Below are 26036 nucleotides of genomic sequence, written 5' to 3'. Positions count from 1 at the left end.
TTAGAATAAGACAACCATAAGTATTCTTTATGGGAATTGTATATTTTATCATGTATATATATTGTTTTTAATTACATTTTTAATTGTGTTGCTGTGTTTTTGAAGTGTATGACATCCATATTTGTTGTGGGCATCTTTTTCTCAGCCACCTCGTGATTTTGCCTGTTGTGACATTATTTTTGTATTCATAGTGGAGACAATATATTTCGCCTTTCAAAACCTCCATCAAAACTCAATTTGAAACTGAAATGATCACATTTTTTTGTTTAATGGACTTTTGTTGAATGTCGAAAAATTTGATCAAAATATTGATTTGAATGTTTTAAATATTGCTACATATCGAAAATGTTATATATTGGTACAATAATTTAGGACATTTAATCGGTTTCATTAAATAAATCAAGCCAAATTGCTAACTTTTTACTCGTTTCAATCAAACTTTAATGAGATTGATTGAGTTAATTAACTACAATTTTCATAACTGCGATTAAAATAGATCAATTAACTGGCCCAATTAACTAAATGAGCCCTACAGTTGGAACTTCTAACACATTAAACAAAATAAAATGGAGTTGTACCCCCATCTGTCCTTCTTTTAAACCAAGCACAACTCAAGTCTACCATCATAGTGCAATTTACTACCATTTTATCTGCTTTCAAATGTGGAAATGTGCGAAAAGTGTGATTATGTTCTGTACTAAACAGATTCCTGACATTTCTGATACTCATTCAGACAACTATCTGTATCCTAGTGCTATGCATCATGTGAATGAGTTCACATGCAAGAAATTTGTTTTCCATGGAAAGTTGCAGATACCTGAATTTTGGTTTTGTTTTGCTAAGTATTGTCTTAGTGTTAGATACTATGCATCATGGCAGTAAACAACAGTTTGTAATTATTTCAAAAACTGATATCACAATGAATGACAAAAAAAAAAAAAAATAGTGATGTAGCTTTAGAAATACTCACAAACTTTCACAATTTTTCTTTTCTAACAACAAAAAATATTTCTATTTCAATGTAGTGTGAATTGCGATAATGATGACAAAAATAATTGACTAAAGAAAAAAAACTAATTTTTAGCTTTTTTGGATATTGAAAAAAATCTTTGTGTAAATGATCCAGGTGTTTATAAAATAAATTATTTTTTTATCTCTTTATCTTATAAAGAGAAGGTTTGTTTCAGGTGTCATACAAATTTTTTATATGGTTCATTTGAACATCTGCAAACTTAACATTGCCACAAAATACTTCTAATCACTAACAACAAATATAAAATTGAAGACAACATATTCTTTGAACATGTAGGCATGAAAAATCTTCATCATAATGTTCCACATTATTTGTATGTATGTATACAAACACTTACCTCATGCTTTTTAAGAAACAATAATAACAAAATGATTTGAAAAAATTCAGATAAATCTTTCATTGTAATGTATGAACAAAGTATTCACAAATAAAGAGATGAAACATTTCTCTTAAGCACCTGCAATCCTTCTATGATACTGCGGTCATTTCGGAAAACGCTTGCCGCTGATTGTACTCTTCTTGGCGTACGGGCAGCAGATAGCCAAGCTCTGGTGTGTTTACTGATTAGCGCATTTTTGTTAAACATAGCCGCAACTTGAGTATCCAAATCAACTGGTATAGCTATTCCACGGTTTTTACCTGAATATATTTGACAAAAACTATTAGCCAAAAAACACATTTCATTCTTATAATTACATAAATTATAAAATAAAAGAACTTACACAAAGAAATCATCTAAATGATTATGATATGGATAACCAATACATATTACAAAAAAAAAAAAAAGGTAAGAAAAACCAAAAACATAATGCATGTGCAGTAAAAAAATCATTGCAAAAGGTAAATATACTACCTACAAAATACTACCTTTAAATAAGTTATATGTAAATTATTATAGTGTTCATTTAATTTCTTGTACCATAAATCGATCACCGCTCACCTATATCAGACAATGTCTTTATGCAGTTCTCAACATTCATTCTCTGTTGGAGACTTAACCAAGAGCAATTTGATAGAAGAAATGCACCTTGTAAAAGGCGGATAAAAACTGGCTGATGTGTCTAAAAAGCAAACAATGATTTCATGGAGAAGCTGAAGTTTTTAAAGTATCAAGTATATGAAATCAAAAAACTGCACTAATCTAAAAAATATATCAGAATATTTTAACAGAAATGCCACTTCTGACAGCCATTCCTGAATAGGAATTACAAATCACCACAACACTTGGTTGGATTGATGTGAATTTGCTTATATACATGTGCTAAGAGCTGATTTACAGATGGGACATTTGCAGATTCACCAAAAAGGCAGCCAAATCAAACACTTGTAAAAAAAAAGGTAAGGTAAACTTTGTGTGTGTTTCATCATCTTATAATCATGTGCTCTGTCATGTATGGTTATATAACTACACATAATAAACAATTATTTTGGCAATATAATCAACCTATATAATTATCTTTCTTAGAGATATGCTAATAAAGGATTGTGTGCAACAAATTATGACTTCAAATTATAACCACAAAGGGGTAATATACAAAAATATTGATTATTACAGTCGATGCTTATTTTTATGAACTCGAATAACTTGAGAAATTAGTTTTTAAAATCCTAAATGGGCAAGATGTTCAAAAGTATGACTTATAGATTTCACACATTTCAGGCTGTTATGCCTTGTTCTAAGCTTCTTTGAAGCAGATGTTTCCTCCACTACTGCAGTGGACATCTTCAGTGCTGTTTTTGACAAGCAAAGAGATAAAATTACCTCCTTGGATGATCATTGTCTACTGACATTTTTCCAGGAGATAAGGAAGGATCAACCTTATCGCTGTGACATCAAGCAAGGGATGTATCGATGTTGACGGGTTCTGATTGGATGGGTGGTGATCGGAAACTTCAAAGAGTTTTTATTTAACACAAAGTGGTGTCGATGTATACAGATCCACACAAACACAGAAGCCAATAAACTGAACCTGGAAGTTTATAGGATTCTCTGTTTTAGTCGATGTCTACATCAGCACCCCTTTACGCTCAATAAGAACTTGTCTCACCGAACATTAAAGCCACTATCACCAGGAGCAAACAGAAACCCTTGCTGTTGCTGAACATGTCTTCCTTAAGGATCATGACATCCACTTCCAAGACACTGATAACCCCTCTTCAGAAACACATTTCTCTCGGCTAAACTGTGAAGCTATTGAGATTTTTAATTTTAAGCACAATGAGATAATGTCAATAGGAAGGAAGAAGGGCTGCACTTGAGCAAGATATGGCACCCGACACTCCGAAATACCAAGATATAAGGATGGTTAGAAAATAAATTCTTCCTAATTTAGACCCCCATTTAAATTTGAAGACTCTGATTCCTCACCCAATCAGAAGTCGCTACTTCCCATCAACATTGATACACTACTTGGTCGATGTCACAAAAACAAGGTTGATCCTTCTGCGTATCCAGCAAAAGCATCAGTAGACAACGATCATTCAAGGGGGTTGTTTCGTCCCCTCGCTTGCCAAAAATAGCACTGAAGATGTCACCACAGTAGTGGACAAAACATCAGCTTCAAAAAAGCTTAGAACACAGCATAACAGCCTGAAAGGTATGAAATCCATTTTAAACTCTGGCCGTGAAAGCCTGCCTTCTCTTTTTGAATGACATTTTGTTTGCTAAAATGTACGTAAAAAATTGTTGGTTGTACGTAAAAAATTGTTGGTTGTACGTAAAAAATTAGAGAGGGTTTGTAAAATTGAGTCATGACTGTACTATGTATAAAAAAATGAAGTGAAATAAAACATTTCCAAATTGTTAATGAAATCATATGCACATAAATTTTGTACATTTTTATTCATATTATAAGCTTAAGTATAAGGTGGGTCACAAAATAATATTGCAGGTACACAAACACCTAGCGACCGCAAAATTAAATGAATGCTAATAAAAACCGAGTTATAGGTATTTCAGAGTACGTTCTCGAGAATGAGATGAGAATGAAAAACTCATCTTTCGTGGCTACAGTCACAGCAACAAAATTTCGAAAAATTTAAATAGAAACACTTTATGCATCACAAAATGATTGGAGCAAACGCTGGTGCAGGATGAAGACAAACAGTTTTACCAAGGGGGTTGGTGCACTAACCGCTCAGTCGGGCACCTCTGTCGGATCTACAGAAAGTTTTTGATTGAGTGGTTAACATGCCAACCCCTTGGTGAGATGCTCTTTCTTTGTCTGTGTCAGTTTTTATGGTTATACCATTTTAACACCATGATCATTTTGCATTGCATAAAAAAGTACCAAAGAGTATACAAGTGAGTGTTGCTATTTGAAATTTTTGAAATTTTGTTGCTGTAATCGTAACTGTGAGAGATAGGTTTTTGTCTGTCATCTCACTATTGAACGCATAGTCTTAAACACATAAACATCAAATTTCATTAGCATTAATTATTTTTATGGCCACTGGGGACAAAGTAATTTTATGATCACCCTATATGTAATATAAATTAAGCTCATTTTTTTTTAAATATGAAAATTCATACTAGTTAGTGAATAACATGACCAAAATTGAGATTTACCCAAAGCAGAACAGAATAATAGGAAATAAAGAGAGTCTATAGAAAAGAAATTTTACTCACATCCATTAAGGAGATTTGTAGGTCACCTTGTGCCAATAACAGTCTAGCATGCATCAATTGCCTCTATGCCCGAAGAGAAGGTCACCCAAGAATACCATGAACATAAAGAGTTCAAACATAAGAATGAAAAAAACAAGCAGTCCATGCAAGAAAAAAAAATCATGCACCTAAAATACCTTTAAGAAACCAGCAAAATCATATCATGCAAAAAAAAAAGCAATTATTATAGAAAGGGTGATGAAAAGCACAAGACTTAGAAGCAGGAAAAATAAAAATAAAACCTAAACAACAAAAAGTATTGATATAGTGCAGAAAATAACAAGATGGAATTGATGAAAAAAAAAATATTTAAAAATATTTGACGAGTGTTTTGCAAAAAGAAAAAAAGTAATGCGAAAAAATTTAGTTGTCCCCCCCAAATCAAAAGAATAAAATTACAATCAAATAAAGTTGTTGGGCAGACACAGATTTTTGAACAAATGCATTTAATGGTGGTTGAATGTATGTGGCTTGATTAACTCGCTCTTCCATTGTGTACATTAAGTATTGCATAAATAAATGATATTCTTCATGTTGAATAAATATAGTGGAACTCTTCTTTTACAGACACTTGTGGGACGGGAAAATTTATCCATAAAACAGGAGAGACTAGGAATCCCATTAAAATAATTTAAAATAATTCTTTATTTTGAAAAAAAAAAATTCAATTAAAAAACCATAATTGTGTGCAACAGGAACATGTGTTGAACATCACAGAATTCAATTTGTAATAAAACATAAAAAAATTATTGTACTGTGTTCGAGATTTTTAGTAAAAATTTATGTTTGGTTGGTTTTAAATTACCATGTCTACAGAAGTCTTTGAAAGGTCTTTTTTTTTTCATCTATACAATGGCTTTCTAAGTGTCATTCTAACATTGATTTTTTTTTTCATAAAGGCGAGCATTCATGGTATTTTTTATCATGTGTCAGAGCTCCTCTCAAAATTACTCTAGAAATCAAAGTTGCCGATATAAAATTCAAGTCCGAGAGCACTCACTAGTTTAAAAGCTTTTGATGCCCCTGCTGCACATACTTGTAAAATTAAAGAATATTTTAATCAAAACCATAATTGCTAATTCATATAATTTAAGGGAAAAAAATGAATTTGTAAAAAAAAATTAAAAATGTATACAAGTTTCTAATGGTTTTAAGAACAATAAGCTAGATAAATATCTAGGAAAATAAAGAAATTCATGCACACACACACATCTTAATGTAATTTCAATGAGTTTGAATTTAAGCACTCACCCAAAATATTTTGTTTTGTGAGCAAGCATGGTAAGCAGGGAATGGGAATAAGTGAAAAAAAAAACAAACAATTTTAATCAGTTTGTCATAATTTAAGAATACTGGAGAAAGCTGCATAAAATTACATATTTGGTGCAAGAACAATTATTTTCAAAACTTAAAATTATCATTAACAATTATTTTCAAAACATAAGTAGAACAATATAAATAGAGAAATAACCTGTGTTCAGAAAAACTAAATAACCTGTGTTCAGAAAAACTAAATAACTCTGATGATTTTAGATTAACCTAATTAAATGATTTTAAATTATATTATCTACAAAGTATCCTTCATTTTGGTGTAGACAGCTGACAATTCAATTAGATACACATTAATGCAAGGTGGTCTACAGCAGTGTTTCCCTTCCAACTTGTAGTCTGTGGACTCCTGGGAGGGGGTCTGTAAGCACTGTATAAGGGATTGCAGGATCATTTTCATTTACTACCATTTCAGTGAATGACACATTTTGTGCAGTGAAATTGGAATTTATTAATTTTATATTAATTTTATTTATTATGTGTATGCAGATTACGGAGAAAAAAAACAATACATTTTACATTTTATGGGAGGTTAATGTCAACATTTATTTTGTGGGATTTTACCCCTTATGGAGGGGGGGGGGGGTCCAGAGCTCAGAGCATAGATTTTCACCACATGGGGGTCTGCGACATCAAAAAAATTTGAAATAATGGTCTACAGAATTCAGAAACTTTCTTATTTTGTGACAGTTCTTAATTTTTTTTAAATAAAATAGAAAATTTTAAACTGTAACATTGCAACAGTATTTATTCATTTTACCTGCTTCTATTTGCTAATTTTGTCTTAAAAAATAAGAGCAAAAAATTATACTTATTGTGCTTTAGTGGTTAAGCCAAACATTTTATCTGAGCAATTCAAAATTTCTGACACACAATTCAATATTTACCATTAAATGACTTATGTGACTCAGAGCTTGTACAAGGATACTTTTAACCTGAAAACCTTATGAGAATTTTTAGAAGGATTAAAATATGGCCTAGATCAGAGGTCTTCAAGGTTTGGGCCCAACAGAACTCTTTGGTAACATGTTTAATATGACATAGTGACCCACGGGCCTCAGTAAAGTGTCAAATGCGGCCTGCATTAAGTCAATGGTTGGATGTGCCTGGCCAAGAGGATTTCTGAGTGAATTATTTAATATTCAAGGGTTTGAGTAAAAATATGAAAAATATTTAAAATAGAACAAACACATTTTGTGCAAGTTCATAGAATGTGTTCTGATAACCAGAAATGGGAAGGGAAGATTAAAGCCACAAAAATATTAGAAAATCTGGATGCACACACCATTAAAATGCGCACAAGTACCTGAAAATGAATAATGATCATGCTGCCACCACCTGAAATATAATGGATATATTTATGGTGCATTAACCATAACTTATTAAAGTAGAAGAAAGATGAGAAAACAACATTCATTATTACGAAAAGTCATTATATATATATTTTTTTAAAGTCATATTACTTACTTTAGTTCATTACAGACTTTACGATATTGGAATTCTCCATTGCAAATGGTTTTGGATCAGTAAAGAGAATATATTATGCATCATAACAGTGGTGAGAGTCAATTACTCAAGTTAAATAGCTTTAATGCACATACTGATCAATACAACAGACGGCTTGAAAAAAAACCAGTCCATATTTAATCCCTCTCAAATATGTTCATGAAATAGCTATTCATGCTGATAAATCAGCTCTTCAACAATAAATAGCCAAAAGAACAAATGGTATATTTTTGAATTAATTGTAACAAAAGTTGTTTTTTATTATGTCTCTTCTCAAGCACATTAAAGATTTGGTTCATTTAAAATTTTAGATTAAAATTTTCAGCTAAAGAGAATCTTCACTATCAGTAGGGAACAAAACTGACATTGTTTCATGAAAAAAGCAACTTACAGCCTGACATGGGATAGAAAAAATTAGTTATCCATAACCTTTTTCTGTTGTTCTATTTGCCACTTTTTTTTAAACAAAGAGCATAATATAATAGACTATTTTCTCTATTTTGTTAGTGTAGCAAAATAAGGCATTCCATGAAACAACTTATTTATATTAGGGATAAAAAAATTAGTCCCGAATCAAAGAGGAGGCATTGATAAACTAATTTTCCATGATTTTAGAGATTTGATTATACGGTAGTCTCAAAAATCTGAGCCATGAAAGTTTGAGTTTCTGGATAATCTGATGCACTGAAAATTTTTCAATATCTTTCTTGAGGCCCATTTTCACTCTATTTTTTTTCCATTCAAGAATATATTGTACAGTAATTTCAATTTGAAAGGGACTAGGCAGCCTTTAGCCCTATAATGAATATAACCACCCCTAACTGGTGTAGTAAATTATTACTCCTCCCACAATAGATGTAGACCATTTGATCTTCTGGGGGGTCACTGAGAAAGAGGTGCAAGTTTAACCATTTTCTTCATTATGGTGGACAATGGCATTATTCCCCTAATTGCTTACTTAAAATCATTGGAAAGGCATTTGAGAGCTGTCAGCGTCATTCCCCATCGATCCCATCCCCACCTCTTATAAATCACTCTCACTCACACACACACGTCTGCCCCTTTTCACATTTTTTAAAGCACATCATATGACACCAATATCTCATTCAAGAATAAAAATGCAGTAAGCAAGATAATATTACTTTTGCTTTTTTTTAATAAAACTAATATTTAAAGAATTTTTTTTATTGTTTTTTGATAATTCAAGTTTTTTGATAAAACAAAGTAACCTGAATCTCATCCATCTCGGATTATTGAGACTTCTGTATTTGGAAATGACTTCATGACAAATTTCTAAAAGAGTATTATCTTTTTTTTTATTCCCCATCAGCTGAGATGGGAAAAGAAAAAATTTCATTCTCAAGTATTTACAAACTACTGCAAACTGTCCATTCCCAAAACAAAAAACTAATTCACAGGTATTATTCAATCAACCAATTCCTCAGGAATACAAACACAATTCTCCCATCAGAAGAAATTTTTATATCAGGTAAAAAGATTTTTTATATCGGGGAAAAAATGTGTCCAGATCCAACTCCTAGGTTGTAATTTGAAGATATATAAACTTCCAAGTTTTTGCTAAATAATTAGAAAAAAGGTAAACCAAAAAATCTAGAGCTTTAATTTTTTTTGCTGAAACAATATCGAAAATTACAATAGCTACAACAAATATCATATATATACCTGTACAGTAGTACTCTGATCAGAAAAAGGGGAATTGAAAAATGTTGTTATTATGTTCATAACAGAGTTAGTGACGTAATTCTCCAATGCAACATCAGCATGCTTTCTATCATGAGTGGCATTGCACACCTAGATATGAAAGAAACAAAAGTTATTGAAAAAAGTGTGCAAAATAAGACAAAATTAACCCTAACAGCAGCAATCCTGAGATATTCCGGGTTCTTAAAACTATCTGAAAACGAAAACCCTGAGTCCACATATGCTGTTGAAAGTTTTCTTTTATTAATAACATTTTGTGCCCCCCCCCTTCCCATCTGGTCAAACAACTGCTAGTGGGAAGAGTCGACTTTTGTTCAAAGTCTGATAACAGAAGGAGAGAAACCTTTCCCTTTGAGGAAGTATAATATTATTGAATACAGTATAAATAAAATAAAACAATAGTTTTTCCCCCTCTTCTTTGTTTTTTATTATTTTGTATTTGGGGACATTTATCTACTTGCAATCGGAAAAACAATTCTTATTGAAAATAAGTGGAAATTTCTGGAAGGTTTAGTGATTCCCAATGTGGCAGTTATAATGTGGATTAGGAAAATTTTAAAAATCGCTTAAAAGGTTAATCTTAACCCTTATATTATTTTAATTAAATAATTTATTAATGATATCACTAAATAATCCACCACATGTACAATAATACTTAGGAAAATAACACAGTATTATTCAATATTGGAGCTATTTACCATAGACATATCTACTAAAAAGTTTTCAAATAGAGTCCAGATATGATTGCTCGTATATATTTCCTTCATTTCAACTTCTGTATCGATAAAGCAATGACTCAGGAAATTTATGTAAGCCTCCTTCACCTAAACAAGAGTGAATCAAAAAATGTTTTGAGAAAAATCTGTCAAATTTTACAAATCAGCCAAGAAAAAAAAATTGTGATGCATATTCTTTTCCTCATTCACTTATTTCATAACATTCATTTCAGATTTGACACATTCATGAGTGATGCAGCAAAAACTTTCTCACATGAAAAAATGATGGTTCAAATGAAAAAATATTTAAAAAAAGATGCAGACTTCAGGAAGGCAGTCTTCATGGGTAACCACTTGTACGATGTCATCAAGCGACAACAAGGAATGGCACTTTATTTCAGTGAAGACATTTTTACCCTCTGTACAGCAAGCAAGAAGTTTCACCAGATTTATGTGATATTGCAGTGGTCCGGCTTCATCCATTCGTTGCCTTTCGGATTGCATCATTTTAACAAGATGAGCAAAAGATGTTTTGTCATTGTAAAACACTAGAACGTCTTCTCCAGAGTTTACCATCTGTAAAGATTAACAGACGAAGTATTCTGTCAATGATTAATCAAAGAAAATACATTTTTAGTGCTAAAGATATGAGTCTTGAAAGCAAAAAAAAAAAAAAAAAGTAAGAAAAGAAGGTACATTGAACTTCAGCCTTTACAAAAATCACAGCTGAATTCCTTATGATATTTTTATGCCACTTTATTATGATCAGAGATGTAAAATAATAATCTTTAGGAGAATATTCTCATCAAGGAGAATTGTTCTCTGAAAGGACTAGTATTATAAATAACTTGAGAATATTATTATTCTTGATGAGAATATTCTCAAGTTATTTATAGAGATTATTTATTGTAATAATAAATATTATTATAAATATTCTTGATAATATTCTCTGGAATTGACTATTATAAATAACTGGAGAATATTCTCCAGTAATTTATAATATTAGTCCATCCAGAGAATATTTCTCGAGAATATTAATACTAATATTATACTACAATAATATAAATAATTTATATAAATAACTTGACAATATTCTCCACACAGACTGAGACTATAAACTATTATTATAAATAAGTTGCAAATGTTTATTTTTGATAAGAACATTCTCCACTAATTTAATAATAGTAGTCCTTCTACAGAATATTTTCCTCCTCATCAAGAACACAGGGAATATTGAAACTAACATGGCTAAACTGCACGACTTGCAAAGAAATATGAGTGATAAAAATTTAAGTGTATGAATATTGAAGAAAAGAAAAGTCCTGTATCTTCTTAGTATGAAGGGTTTTTTTTTTTTTGAATAGCTTCCTTTGTCAATCAACTTTGCTTTAAATTTTTGCTCTGAACTTATTTCTGAAAACTTAATTTTAAAAAAAAGAAATTTTTTTATCAATATCTTAAAAACAGAAAATTTTGAAACCTCTCAAACTAAAAGTTGTCATTATGAAGTGATTATACTAAAAATTGTTTTGCTTTAAATGTTTTCGGCAATGAAAACCGAGTTATATTTCATAATGTAAACAAAATTAATTTTTTTTTAATTATTTGTAAGAGAAATGAGTATAGTTTCAATTATTCTCCAATTTTTACATCCAGAAGAATGTTCTCAGAATATTCTCATTCTCAGCTTTCTCACATCTCTAACTATGATAAATAATTTTCAACTGTTATGAATATAGCATATATTGGAAATTCGTTAAATTTTCATGTATTTACAGCAGCATATGAATAAGAAAAAAAATAGAAGTAAATACAGAATGGGAAAAGAGTGAATAACTGAAACTAAAAGGATTACTTCTTGCATAACAATGTCCTGACATTTCCGAATGTACTGTCCTTCTGCCTTCACAATGGTCTGTAGAAACTTCAAGTACTGCACATGTCTTCCATGCGTCTCAATGCAGTGGACAAAATGCTGAACAACCCTGTCACTTAATTCATTGCATAAAGAAACGTTATCCATAAATATGCTTCTCATAGTTTGAGCTTCTAAAAGCTGCAAATTAAAAATCAGAAAATCAGTTCCATGAAATGTGGAAAAATTTCAGAACAATCCTACACACTTTTTAATTATTTGTACAGAAAATAAAGAAAAACCAATTTAATGTTTCAGATTTAGCAATACTGATACTATATTTTTATTGTTCAATATGCACTGAACAATAAATTAAGATCAGTAAATATATAAACCTGAATAAAAGACCCTAATTCTCCTACTATTCTTAATTTCAACTGTCAAAAAACTAAATTATATTGTAATTTTTAAATCTGATAAAAAAAAATGAGGATTTTAAAAAAAGAATACAGTAAATATATATATTACAGTAAATGTAGTAAATCGATTGTAAATAATATACCAGCATCATTATGCATAATAACAGGATTTATCAGAATTACTTCTTGGTATGGTATTTTTTCGGCCCGAAATATACTGAGAAATTGAATTTTCTGGATGTTACGCCGAAAGTAATATTTGGAACTAACCAATGCACTAGCCCAGTATGCAAGGAGATCTGGGTTTGATTCCCAGAGGAGACAAATTACTTTGCTTTCCAAATATTACTTTCAGCTTAACATCCAGAAAATTCAATTTCTAAGGATTTATAACATTTATCATAATATATACATTCAATTTTATTCAGATTTTTTCAGACTATTATTATTCGTCTACCTTCTTCAGAAAAAATAATGATTTCAAAATTGAAATCAGATAATATATACATATATATTCAATTATTTATTTGTCATATTAGCCAGCATGCCGGAAACAGCAAGGAAGATCAGCATTTTGGAAAAATTCAAGTCACAGATTCTGGAAAATTCTTAAATATGCTCAAAAAAGTCATTGAATTGTCTGAATGCATATTGTGATCATTATCCAAAGCACATTTTTCCTGGGATGTAAGGAATTGCCTAGACACCAACATTCAAATTAACCAATTATAGCAATGGATTTAAATGTTTATGTATAAATATATAGAACATTTTCAAAGGCATAAACTTTATATAAATACAGATTCGGATATAAATATGCTATATTTTAATTAGTATAAGGAATCAATTTATGCCAAAAATTGAGTCCCAGAAACTGGGGGGGGGGGGATGATTTCTTACACATGGATATTATATGTTTGTCACGCAACAGCGTGCACACAAATCAATTATAGCACAATCAAAGGTTTGCGTGGAAAATAAAAAAATATATCTTTTTATATGTTAAAATAAAAAATATCTTTTATGAAAACTTTTTTCCAAATTTGAAACCCAAAAAATCAGGGAATTTCTTATACGAGAGGGTTCCTTATACATGTTAAAATATGGTATTATGAAGTAGAAAATGCAATGGACGTTTGTGTGAAGTGTCATTCTGATAACATGCAAATAAGTGTGGCATGCAAAATAACTCTGTGCAGTTCATCCAAGGATTTTAAAGAAAAATGCGCTTAGAGTTTCTTCTTTGTGGTGTATTTTGTTCAAATAGAATTCCAAATTTCACAAAAATTAGTTTGATTTATAACTAGAACAATAATTTATAATTAAAAATATATTGTACATTATAAATTTTACAAAGATACTTTTGACTGGAATTTTCATTCAACATAAACAAATAACTTGGTATAAGAACTTGTAAAACAAAAAACTGAAAGTTAAGTGTAAAAATATTAGTTTGAATTGAAAAAAAATCAGAGAGCATTATAATAGGAAAGATTTTTTGGTCTAAACTATTGAGACACTAATCAGTGGAACCTTGAATTTAAAAATATAGGAAATGTGTATTTATTTATTTATTTTTTTTTTGTAAGATGAATACATTTCTTTAATGTATGACTCATCTCAAAGTGAATTAAGAAATAAATAGATCCATAAGAGTTCTACAACCACCTAAATATTACATCAAATGGTATAGTAATCATCCCGAGTGTTGTATACACCATCAATGCTAATCAAGGTTCTACTGCAATTCTACAACTTATAGTGATAAGAGGACTTGCAAGCAGTGCTCTCTACATGACTAGATAGTGATATATGTCTAGCTAAGGAATCTTACCCTCAAATGAGACTGTTGAGGAAATCAAGTTATAAAAATAGGAGAAAAATAGAATTATTCAGTGAATGTAAAAATGATATAGTGAACAAAAATTTTATTCAAATCAATATTCATAAAAAAACACACACAGTATAACCCATATTATTACAAATTTCAGAACTGAACACACAAACAAATGTGTAATGAAGGTACAGTTGAACTGTACAAGCAGCAAGATAATTTAGCTCACATTAACCATTACACATTAAAACCCATGAAAGAATAAAAATCCTGATCCTACACCAAACAGCTCATTGTTTTGACATTTGATTGAATATGAGACAAAATATATAATAATGCAAACATGGACATTTATGACTACTCTTTTCTTATCAAATTTACTAAAGACTATGCTCAATAACTGGATAAAGTGCGCTTCTTTACCCTTTTTGAAAAATGTTGTAAAGATAGGGATTTTTTAAATTGAGAAAGTGTTTAAATAACAAATAAAATCAGAGAGTTTATTGGACACAAGGTAGTCATTTCTCTTGAAATATTTGAAATGGAAATATTAGCTGGGATCTTGTGCTAACGCTGTTCACACTCAAACAGTTGAGCTGTAAAAAAAATAGCTCTATACATAACATTAATTTCAATTAAAATTTTAATTTGTAACAAAAATTTCAGGGAAATTTTTTTTCTGATAATTAAAAAGATGACCCAGAAGTACTAAGGACCCCCAGGGACTAAGTCAAACTAAGTGTTTCCAGGTCAAACTAAGTTTTCTCACTTAGTTTGTCCTTGACCTTAACTACGTTTCTAGGGAAGATTTTAAGTTTTGTTTAGAGAAGGTCATTGCCCCTGAAATATTCACATTTTTGAAAATATGGTGCAATTTTTATGCAAATATGGTGTGTGATCTGTACTTCACTGGAGAAGATACAGACTCTTTCCCCAAAGACGGCTGAATAGATATTAATGCCATGAACGCAAACTCGCACATCATTAAACAATTTTCTAACTTTAATTTATTTACGGTTTGATAATAGGTCATAAATTTCATTAAAATTTGTTCAACTAGTTTTATGTCAAATACATGTTTTTTTTTGCATAATTTTTTATTTTGATATCCATAATAATGAATATTCATTACTTTATCAACTTATTATGTGTCAATTATGTTTTCTAAGTGTTGTTTGCACATTGCGCCTGAACTCAGTGGTCAACATATTGTGCCTGACGGAGGGCTAAACCATTACTGAAAATTAAAATTTAAAGACAATTTTTTTTTTTTTGTGAACATTACCCATAATAAATTATGAAACACAAAATAATTGGGCAAGCTACATTAGGCAAACTACCCAATAGAATTGGTTAAAATTAAAAAATAATAAACAAAATATGCATGAATATTGTATTTCATGTTTTTACAGTCAATGCTCATTATAGAGATCCCCTTCATTCCACGGAAAACTGATGTTATACTGGGAGGTCGTTATATCGGATGTTTTAAAAGAATCATAAAGTTTACTTTGGAAAATTGTACATTGCATTGTTTTTTAAAAGAAACGAACTCTTTTATTTTGTTATAATGTTGCAATGAAAATGTACCTGGCTTAAAAAAAATTATATTTTTTTTACTAGTCACTCTTTTTTCAGTCTCTTCTAATTATTTGATTTATTGACTTATGTTATAAATAGTGTGAAACAAGATTTGGATATTTTTTTTGCTGCTATCATAATATTTTGTGTTTTTTACAGGGTTGATTATACTGAAATAGATCTTGATGGATAAGGTGGCCGAACTATTTTAAGAGTCCTATTGCATCTCACAATTCATGACTATCCACCGTTAGTCTCTGGTGCTCTTCATCTGCTGTTTAGGCATTTCAGTCAAAAGCAGGAGGTTCTGCAAGCATTCAAACAGGTGATACCTACGTTCCTCTTCTTTTTAATTATTGATGCATAAAACTGATTCTGGTCTAAAAATTTTAAAAATAACTTATGTCTATGCAACTCCATTTTCAGGTTCAACTTTTGGTGTCTGGAAGTGATGTAGAGAATTATAAGCAAATCAAGAATGATTTGGACGAACTTAGATTGCTTGTTGAGAAGTCTGAGCTTTGGGTCTTTAAGTCAAAAGCAGAAGAAGCTTAAAATAAAGCTTAAAAATACACAGTTACATGCAGCAAAATAATAATAAGTTCACTTATTGTATATTCTCAAATTGAGAAATTAAGTAAAATTGTACCATAAAATTTAGAATAAGATGAAAAAGTCAAACATGTGGGAAGTGGGAATGAGCCATCATGTGAGAAAATAAAACAGAATGGTAAGCTAAGTTTCCAGTGATGGCATCGGTTAACCACCGGTTTTCTGTAGAAGTTATAATGCTTTATCTTTTAATCATCTATGTTTCATACCCTTTCTTCCTCAAGCATCAGAGGTGAAGGTCAAACACACTCTCAATGACAGATTTTTTTCCATTTCTTTAAAAAAAACAGAAGGCTGAGTTGTGTCCAGCAATTGCAACGAATTGAATGATATTTATCTATCTTTATATTGGATAACATGGAGCAAATAAGAAAATATTGGGACTTTTTGTACCGGTCCTTATAATGGAAGGGTCGCTATAATGGGCAGTCGTTATAATGAATGTCGACTGTATTTTATATAAAATTACATTAAAGAATTAAATTTAATCTGAGAGAAAATTTTATAGGTGAAAAATCAATACAAACTATAATAAAATAGTATTTATTTTTTCAGCATTTTTAAATCATTTAGGTACTCACTCCAGGATTAAGAAATAGATCAATATGTTTGTGAAGAAGGGATTGGTTTGAATGATTATCCAGACAAAAATGTTGCAGAAACTCGTGAGCTAACCTCATCAGCTCATTCATCCTAATGTCTTCTTTCTAAAAATAATAAAGAACCAGTGAATTTAACCAATATCAACATTACAGAATAATGATGTATAATAAAAGTATAATGAAAGTACTTTGTCTCAAATTAAAGTAGGCTTATCTTTCAAAAATACATTCTCAATATTATGGTTAATTAATATATATAATTTTCATGAACAAATATAACATTATCATAGGATTGGATGTACAATCAGCATCTACGCTCGCAAAATGCTGATTTCAAAATTTTGTTTCTGTTCAAATGCTTCAAAAGTCATGTTATAATGGAAAATAGTCTGGATTACATTGGAAACCATGTATCTAACATTATTTTAATGAGATTCAAAATGCATTGAATGTCTGACAAAGAACATAGATTGGTGTTATATGTCTGTATTAATTATAATCTTTAATAGGTGAGCATTTGGAAAACATGGTTATTGTAAAGACACCCAGTTTTGTGTGATGGGGTCAAAGAGTCAGTAAATGTAGGTGATCATATGGTAACAGTGCGTACTTTATCATAAGGAATCTGAAGAAGTTCGAGGATTACTGCATGTGCTCCCATGTTCCGTAATAAACGTTGCTCATGCTTACGAGGTTTCTTGCCACTTGGTGTATCCTGAACACATAACCGAGTTAATCGGAGAAGAATCTGAAAATAATCACATTCAATTATTATTTCAGGGATAGATACATAAAAATTTTGCCAAAAAACTTTCACTGGTATTCAGATTGAATGTGTATTTTTTATAGTAAGTGCAGTTTTGGTGTACACACCAAAATAAAGAAAACAATTTATGTACATAAGCTACAGTAAATATGAGAAATTGATATTTTTGTGGTTATTATTACATAATAACCAGTTATGCATACTTACCAATCATCTTAGTAAGTCACTTTTACTGGCAAATATGCATAATAATCAAGCGTAGGTTTGATAAATACTAAAAAGAATTATCAATTTTACCAGAAATTATGCATAATAACCAAGTGCCATTAGTAAATTTGATAAATATGAGAAAAATTGTAAATTAGTCTAGTATGTGTGATGAATATAATCAGACCCTGATATGATAACAAATTTTGCAATTGTACCCCCATATAATGATGCAATACATGCATGAATTTATCATATAGTAGGATTTATAATATTTACCAATGATATAACACTTGGGTTACTATGTATAATGGCTGGTAAAAATGGTCAATTTAGGGAAATTCATTAAACTTACCAAAATGCTTGGAAAGTATGCATAACAACCAGTTATTATGTGTATAATATTTATCACATTTATGGTAACATGTATATATTCTTTGTGATTCTATAAAATTGCTGACATTGTCCTAAAAATTTCACACAAAAAATATGCTTCACACAAATGTTATTTATTCCATAAATAGTCATTACAAAAATAAGTATTTGAAAACAATCAGTAGCAACATTCAAGTACTTAAATTGAAAACTTTGAATATAATCCAATACTAAAAACTTAAAATCTAACTTAGCATCAACGCAAGTGACACAAGTTCTCAAATTATGTTTTTAATACTTAAATTTTTGGGATGCTTACTCTGAGAAACATAGCAATAAGACATTTGTTCTGTATTTTATTGATTAAGTTGATTTTACACTGATTACACTGACAACACGATAGATCAATTCCATGGAACTTAAAGCACAGGCAAAGTATCAAAGAAATTAATAGATACCTGCTGTATAGTCTTATAATTTTTTCCTTGTACAGCATCAATAGATGGACCAATATCTAGGTCAATCGCAGAGCCCTCATTAGCAGCTGGACCTAAATCCTATAGTGAAATGTTTGATTAATCCTATCATCATTTTTATGTGTATCTTCAACCTCTTTTCATAAACTGTTAATTGGGAATTCATAAATGATAGGCATCCTCTTAATACAAGTTTAACACTTACCATTCCACCTTTCTTTTTTGTTTTCAGTTTTGATTCCTTCTTATCTTCCACATCAACATCAGCATCATCATCATTTTTGCTTTTCTTAGCACCCTCTTCTGCTTTTGACTTAAAGACCCAAAGCTCAGACTTCTCAACAAGCAATCTAAGTTCGTCCAAATCATTCTTGATTTGCTTATAATTCTCTACATCACTTCCAGACACCAAAAGTTGAACCTGAAAATGGAGTTGCATAGACATAAGTTATTTTTAAAATTTTTAGACCAGAATCAGTTTTATGCATCAATAATTAAAAAGAAGAGGAACGTAGGTGTCACCTGTTTGAATGCTTGCAGAACCTCCTGCCTTTGACTGAAATGCCTAAACAGCAGATGAAGAGCACCAGAGACTAACGGTGGATAGTCATGCATTGTGAGATGCAATAGGACTCTTAAAAAAGTTCGGCCACCTTGTCCATCAAGATCTATTTCAGTATAATCATCCCTGTAAAAAACACAAAATATTATGATAGCAGCAAAAAAAATATCCAAATCTAGTTTCACACTATTTATAACATAAGTCAATAAATCAAATAATTAGAAGACACTGAAAAAAGAGTGACTAGTAAAAAAAATATATATTTTTTTAATGTCAATAATACTGTATTATCCGAAAGTACTGTATTATACAGTAGAACATGGTTAATTCAAATTTTGGATAATTTGAACTTTTACGAACTCCCCTTGAGTTTTCTAATTTAATGTTAAAATTTCTATTTTAATTACATTTTTCCCCACTTTTTTGGACAATTCGAAATCGAAAAACTTGAGTTGTCCAAAATTTGAGAGCATTTTGTATGAGCAAATTTAGTTTAGAAAATTTCTACAAGAGAAGCTAGACTTTAGACTATAGTTTCTCAATCAAGTTGTTAAACAAAATTTTGAAAGATTAATAAAAGTTTGAAAATTTTGTTTTTCTGTTACTCTGTCTTATTTTGATAATTTAATGCCCATTTTAGCTTTTTTCAGCTGGAGTGCATCGAGACTATGTACCATTTAATACTGATTATGATTTTTAACTTATAGATCACAGTGTAACATTCAAAATCTGCTTTTTATCATCAGAAAGAGTATGAAAAGTATCAGAAAGTACAAATACACTGGTGAAATAAATTAAGAGAATTTGCATATTTTATCGAATTGCATGAAAAGAACTGAACTGAATGTAAAACCACTGCTTCTAGACAAAAATGCAAATCTTGTACGTCAAATACGTAAGCGTACACGTGTGTGTAGGCGGAGCCAGTAGACAAACAGGCTTTATAAGTGTGCGTAAGTTAAGACGCATTTCGTTCGCTAGCACACCTCTGCAAATTTCTTGGTGTTATTTCCCAGCAATCGATTAATTTCTAATTGTAACAGTAAAAATGAGTAACCACCAACGTTTAGATCAGTGTTTCCCAAAGTGGGCAATATCACCCCCTGATGGGTGATGGAATAGTCCAGGGGGGGCGATGGAAGCTACGGTTACACCATTGGATTCTATGGGCTTGTTTGAGTTGGGGGGCGATGAGAGAAAAATTTCTGAAGAAGGGGACGATGGAACAAAAAAATTTGGGAAACTATGGTTTAGATGATGGAATGAAGTGGCGAATTGTGGGGAGGCTAGAAGCAGGCCAATTTCAAGTCCAGATTTTTAGAGAGTTCAATTTAATGCCCAGCGTCGTGTGTAACTTATGGAAACAGTTCCAGAATAGCGGATCCATCAAGAGAAAGCCTGGGCAAGGTCGTCCAAGAGCCCTGACGGCCAGAGAAGATCGCCATTTGTCGATTACAGCGAGGCACAACAGAAATGCTACAGCTTCTCAGCTCTCTCGTGACTTGTATGCAGCCACAAGAACCCGTGTATCAAGGGCGACTGTTTCCAAAAGACTTCATGAGAGAGGGTGGTTTGCAAGAAGACCTGCTGTTGGTGCCCCGCTCACTTCTACGGACAGGAGAATCCATTTATCATGGTGCAGAGAGCATAGAGATTGGAGTATGGATCAATGGGCGACCGTTCTCTTCACTGATGAGTCCCGGTTCAGCCTAAGCACCGATTCCCGCCGTACGTTCATATAGAGAGAACCAGGAACCCGCTACCTACCCTCCAATGTCCGCGAAATCTACCATTATGGCGGAGGAGGTTCAATGGTTTGGGCAGGCATCATGTTGGATTGCTGCACACCTCTCCATGTCTTTGAAAGAGGCACTGTGACTGGTGTGAGGTATAGGGATGAGGTCTTGGAGCCCTATGTTTGCCTTTTCAGGGGTGCAGTTGGCCCTGAGATCATTTTAATGGACGATAACGCGAGGCCACATAGAGCTCTTCTGCTCGACGATTTTCTAGAGAGTGAGGATATTCGCCGGATGGTTTGGCCAGCCAGATCTCCAGACCTTAACCCTATAGAGCATGTCTGGGACTCTCTGGGGAGGGCAATTGCAACTCGCAACCCCCCCCCCTCCGGGAACCATCCTGGGAAAGAAAACAGCGTTGCTGAACGAGTGGGACCAATTGCCACAGGAAATTATAAACTGCCTTATTTCGAGTATGAAATCACGCTGCGAAACCTGTATATCTGTAAGAGGGGACCATACCCCCCTTTTAACCCATCTGTTAACCCATTTTTTCGTTTATTCTGCAACCGCTGTTTCATACCTTCCGACTCCAATGAGTGGTACGCACGATCATGTATGTGTATTAGAATTATTGAATGGTTATTTGTTTTGTGTTGTATCAATGTATGTACATATCAAATTTCATTTAAATCGGTACAGTAGTTCTAGAGGTAATCGACCAAGTCTGCAAATTCTCTTAATTTCTTACACCAGTGTAGTAATACATCAATGAAAGTATATTTCCTTGATAGCATTAGAATGATAAGCAAAAAATTGGGGAAACAGTTTCATAATGGATGATCACTCACACACACACACACACACACATGAACTGTTTCTTTAAATTAGGCATTGGACATGGTCAAGAAATTCTGCAGTGATGCTAATTTCAGAACATTGGAATAATGTGTACCATCCAGGATCAATTATTATAATTATAAATTATTAAAATTTGGGGAGCAATTTTGTAACTGATAGAATTTTAATAATTGATAATTATGATCCTGTAAGAATGTTGATGATTAAGTTGTAATTTGTAGTCAGTTTACAGATCCAGAATAGATTAATTGGATAATTTGAACTTTTTTCAGTGACTTTGGACTTTATATCAACCAAGTTCGCCTGCATTTATCCCAAATGAATAATACTAGATACTCAGATAGACGCTTACTTTCCACCAAATATTGCCTCAGCATGATGACTAATCCTTTCCAAATCAATACCTGAAATGATGAAAATTGAGATAACTTCTCATGTTAGCTGCTACTACTACTATTACACTGTACATTCCTTTGAGAAATTTCTGACAAATTTTATGCATGCAGAAAAAAAATGTGCAAGGGAAAACTTGAAGGTTGGCAGCTATGCATATTGTAAATAGCTATCACAGAAATGCACAAAACATACATACCTTTCTCTCCAATAGTGAGAGTTTCTTCAGTAGCTGTTTCATCATGACTTTCATCGAATTCTCTTTTGAATATTGATAGTAGACCAGTGATACGATAGTCAAGTCGAACATTCAAAATAAACTAAACAAAATGAAAATAATAATGAAGTATAACATTGATAAGTAAAATATATTCAAATGAAGTTTTTAAAATAGATCTCGGCAAGTGTTATTTATTCTATTAAAATTTTACTACCGCCGTAACTACCCCAGGAAAATAAAATGAATGAGTAATTTCTGTAAAGTAGAAAAAGTAAGGCCAATGGGACTTGCCATAGAAATTTATTATAGAAAGGGATCAGTGAGTGAAAAATATTGAGAACCGCTACTTTATACAGCTCAATGAGCTGTGTCAATAGATTAATTGTGCACAAAAGATTATGCAAAAATTGGAACTAGTATGATCATAATAATTTACATATGTTTTTTCATACATATTTTGCTGTCAAACAAGAAATTCAGCTCTTATATGGCTAACAAGAGTAGTTACTGGGCAAAACATGGCCCTAAATCAAGAAGGTTTGTGCAACCTTACGGACACTCTGTATTTCTCTGGGGGCAATGCTTCCATATGGAGGATAAAACAAAAATAAAGATGGTATATCATAGCTCTAACTCTGAGAGTTCACTGAAAGAGCTCATCAAAAATCAGATCTATTGCAAAATTTTTGACATAATTGTGTATCTCAAATATCATTCATCGGGTAATTATTGTGGTAATTTGTAATTATATAGTTGAATATATGAGAAAAATTAGGATTAAAAAGTGTATAGGGTAGAGTTTGTGATGAATTTTTGATTGCTGATATGCACTTCTGCTAAGGACATTTAATCATAACAGATGGCTGTACAACTTTTTGGATGTTAAAAAAGTTGATATCTTTCAACAATCGATTTCAAAGGTTGAAAATTTTATCCAAGACTGTGTGATTTAGGATTAGGGAATAATACAGTTAAATATGTGCTTGTACCAAAAATTTAAGGGACCAAACATTTGGAGTTCAATAACTTCTTTAACTAATAACCATTCTAATATGAAAATATTGATCATGTTGAACAAAATTAAAAAATACAGTAAAACCTGTCTTTAACAGAACCTGTATTAAGCTGAAACCTGTCTTCAATGGAAAAAAGTTGTGGTCCTGTGATTTCAATCCCAAAATACACATTAAAAAATCTGGATTAAATGGAACCTGTCTAAAGCAGAAACGGAAAGAAAAATTGTATCCTTTAAAGGAAAATTTCACACAACACTGAGTGTTTGGCGACCAGCAGACCAAAGGATCATACAAAATGTTAAAGTGCTCCATTGAAACTTTTTATGCAATCTATGCTTGGAAATGTGAGTTCTACAGTCATACATCATCCACCATTAGATTAGCAAAAATTTATTTCTGTAGTTGATGCTGTGGCTTTGATAAGCCATGTGTAGTAAAGCAGCTGCTTTCTGAAACTGTGACAAAATTTTTCGGAAAAGCAAGCCTTACCATGGGAGAAATCAGTGTAAGGTATTTCCTAATGATATGCAAAATATACAAAATTGTTTACACGCTGTATGCATTCTATGATCCCAAGGCTGACCAGGGCCGGAATTAATCAGAGAGGGGCAAAGGGGGCAACTGCCCAAATTTATGTGGGAACAAAAACACTGTTATAAAATCATCAAATTTTACAGTGGTAGGGGCAGCAAAATCATTTTGCTCTCTCCCTCTTTCCCTCACAAAATTCTTAGTTATGGCCCTGATGCTGTGGATTACATAAACACAGACTATAATGTACAAACTGAATTTCACACAACAGATATTGACACCCTGATTGAAAATTTTTGGAGGAAGTTAAAAATGACGTAAATGTTTCTATTTTAGAATAAAAACAAAGTAGCTCAGAATTTTATACAAAGGCTGTCAAAACCTAAATACAGTATTTAGTAATTATAGACTAATTATTTATATTTTATTTTTAAATTATTTACTTTATCTTCAATTAATTAATTTATATTTTATTTCAATAACACACGAGATCGTTATATAAGTTTACATATATTACAATTGAACCTTTGTTAAGCTGAAACCTGTGTTCAATGGAATAAATTCTCAGTCCTTTGAAGACAAGTTTTACTGTATTAGGATAATCACATTCACTACAAAAGACATTGATATAACAACTACAGTTAAAACCCACTATAGCGAACTCAGTTTATGACAAGCCTTCGAATATATTGAAAGAATTTTTTTAAATAAAGGTAGATGTAATTATAGAAACAAAACTAAAAGATTTCTATAGCATAACCTGTCACTTTAAACACCTTTAAATCCTAGACACCTCCCTATATTGGACAGTTTTGAATAGAATTAGCTATAATCCTATATCAAAACATGATATATATCCACAATATTCTATATCTTGGACATTAGACACCCTCTAGGTTCTTATTGTGGACAGGTACAGCTCACATTTTTGCTGATTATCTGCTTAAGTGTTTAATACTTGACAGCGTATATGAAGTTGTTGTTCATAGGGTAGGTTTCTCCACCTCAGATAGATTCAGAAAACAGATTTATTGAAAAAAACTTCATTGTTAACCTACAAAATAGGGTAAAACAGTTAGATTGTGTTTTTGTCTAGCACCCATATTTTATTATCTTTCACCCTTTATTTCTTAAGCTTTTTTTCTTTCTATTAATCTCTCTGCATTTCAAACTTTTGTTCAGTCTTCAATATAGTGTTCTGTTGTGAAGTATCAATTCAGACTTTCCTGCAAGTGTGAAAGCAAATTTTAACTTTGCATTAAAAGTAAATGAACGTTAGTGAAGTTGACAATTGAAAAAAAAATTCTTGATTAGTTTGAGATGTTTAATTAAAGTGTTTAAATTTCTTAATTGTAAGATATTGCTATTAATTAAAGATATATTATGTACACAATTATTTTATAACACTTATTCAAAAGGTTAATGCCTATAAGAGTAGTTACTATTTTGACATTCTACTAATAGTTAAAGCCTTTTAATTATGTTGTAAAATATTTCTTTGAAGTCTTAATATCTTGGACACCTCTCTAACTTGGGCAGATTTTAATGGAACTGTAGGTGTTCAACTTAGACAAGTTTCAATGTATATGTTATTCCAACAAAATTAGCTTACAAATAAATTGTTTGAATTATTTCTGAAGGTAATGCAAATATGTTATTCACCTGAAGAATTTCAATTATTTTCAACTTAGTATCCATAACAAGAGTATCTTCAGCTCCAGTGATAGACTGTTTCTTCTGCATACTGGCTGCTACTTGTTTAGTCATTCCTGCTGTCCCAAGCACCATGTTTGTCATCACTGCACCCATGTCTCCCAGAGATTTAAAAACCCCACCTCTAGCTATAAAAGAAAAAGAAAACATATCAGAAAACTTCTAGCAATCCTCCTCCTACTACAAGAACAAAAAAATAAAATAAATACATTTAAAAACCAACAGATAAATTATCCGCAATGGAGTGATTATTGATTTAATCAAAGTGTTGAAAAAAAATCAAAAATAACATGCTAATGCATCT

General features: G+C 31.4%; 1 protein-coding gene across 2 annotated transcripts in view; it reads right to left on the bottom strand.

The window, feature by feature from the left end:
• Positions 1 to 26036, bottom strand: part of Itpr (Inositol 1,4,5,-trisphosphate receptor) — a 97806-nt gene that overhangs the window by 43249 nt on the left and 28521 nt on the right. Inside the window, exons 23-36 of one of the 2 annotated variants that reach the window (XM_089234567.1) lie at positions 25682 to 25860; positions 22452 to 22572; positions 22212 to 22263; positions 19223 to 19388; positions 18906 to 19121; positions 18683 to 18781; positions 17487 to 17624; positions 16856 to 16981; positions 11829 to 12029; positions 10298 to 10549; positions 9956 to 10081; positions 9219 to 9347; positions 1974 to 2094; positions 1491 to 1672 (exon numbers count right to left, since the gene is read on the bottom strand). In XM_089234567.1, the coding sequence (XP_089090693.1) occupies positions 1491 to 1672; positions 1974 to 2094; positions 9219 to 9347; positions 9956 to 10081; positions 10298 to 10549; positions 11829 to 12029; positions 16856 to 16981; positions 17487 to 17624; positions 18683 to 18781; positions 18906 to 19121; positions 19223 to 19388; positions 22212 to 22263; positions 22452 to 22572; positions 25682 to 25860 (2108 nt within the window). The remainder of the gene's footprint in view (positions 1 to 1490; positions 1673 to 1973; positions 2095 to 9218; positions 9348 to 9955; positions 10082 to 10297; positions 10550 to 11828; positions 12030 to 16855; positions 16982 to 17486; positions 17625 to 18682; positions 18782 to 18905; positions 19122 to 19222; positions 19389 to 22211; positions 22264 to 22451; positions 22573 to 25681; positions 25861 to 26036) is intronic. The other variant, XM_089234568.1, reaches the window with a different exon arrangement.

This window comes from Pholcus phalangioides, unplaced genomic scaffold, assembly GCF_987345545.1.
Source record: "Pholcus phalangioides strain wild (caught in Gottingen) unplaced genomic scaffold, Ppha-v1.0 ptg000008l_1, whole genome shotgun sequence".
Lineage (NCBI taxonomy): Eukaryota > Metazoa > Arthropoda > Arachnida > Araneae > Pholcidae > Pholcus > Pholcus phalangioides.
The sequence above is the reverse complement of the archived record's forward strand: the minus strand, read 5'-3'. Positions and strand labels throughout refer to the sequence as shown.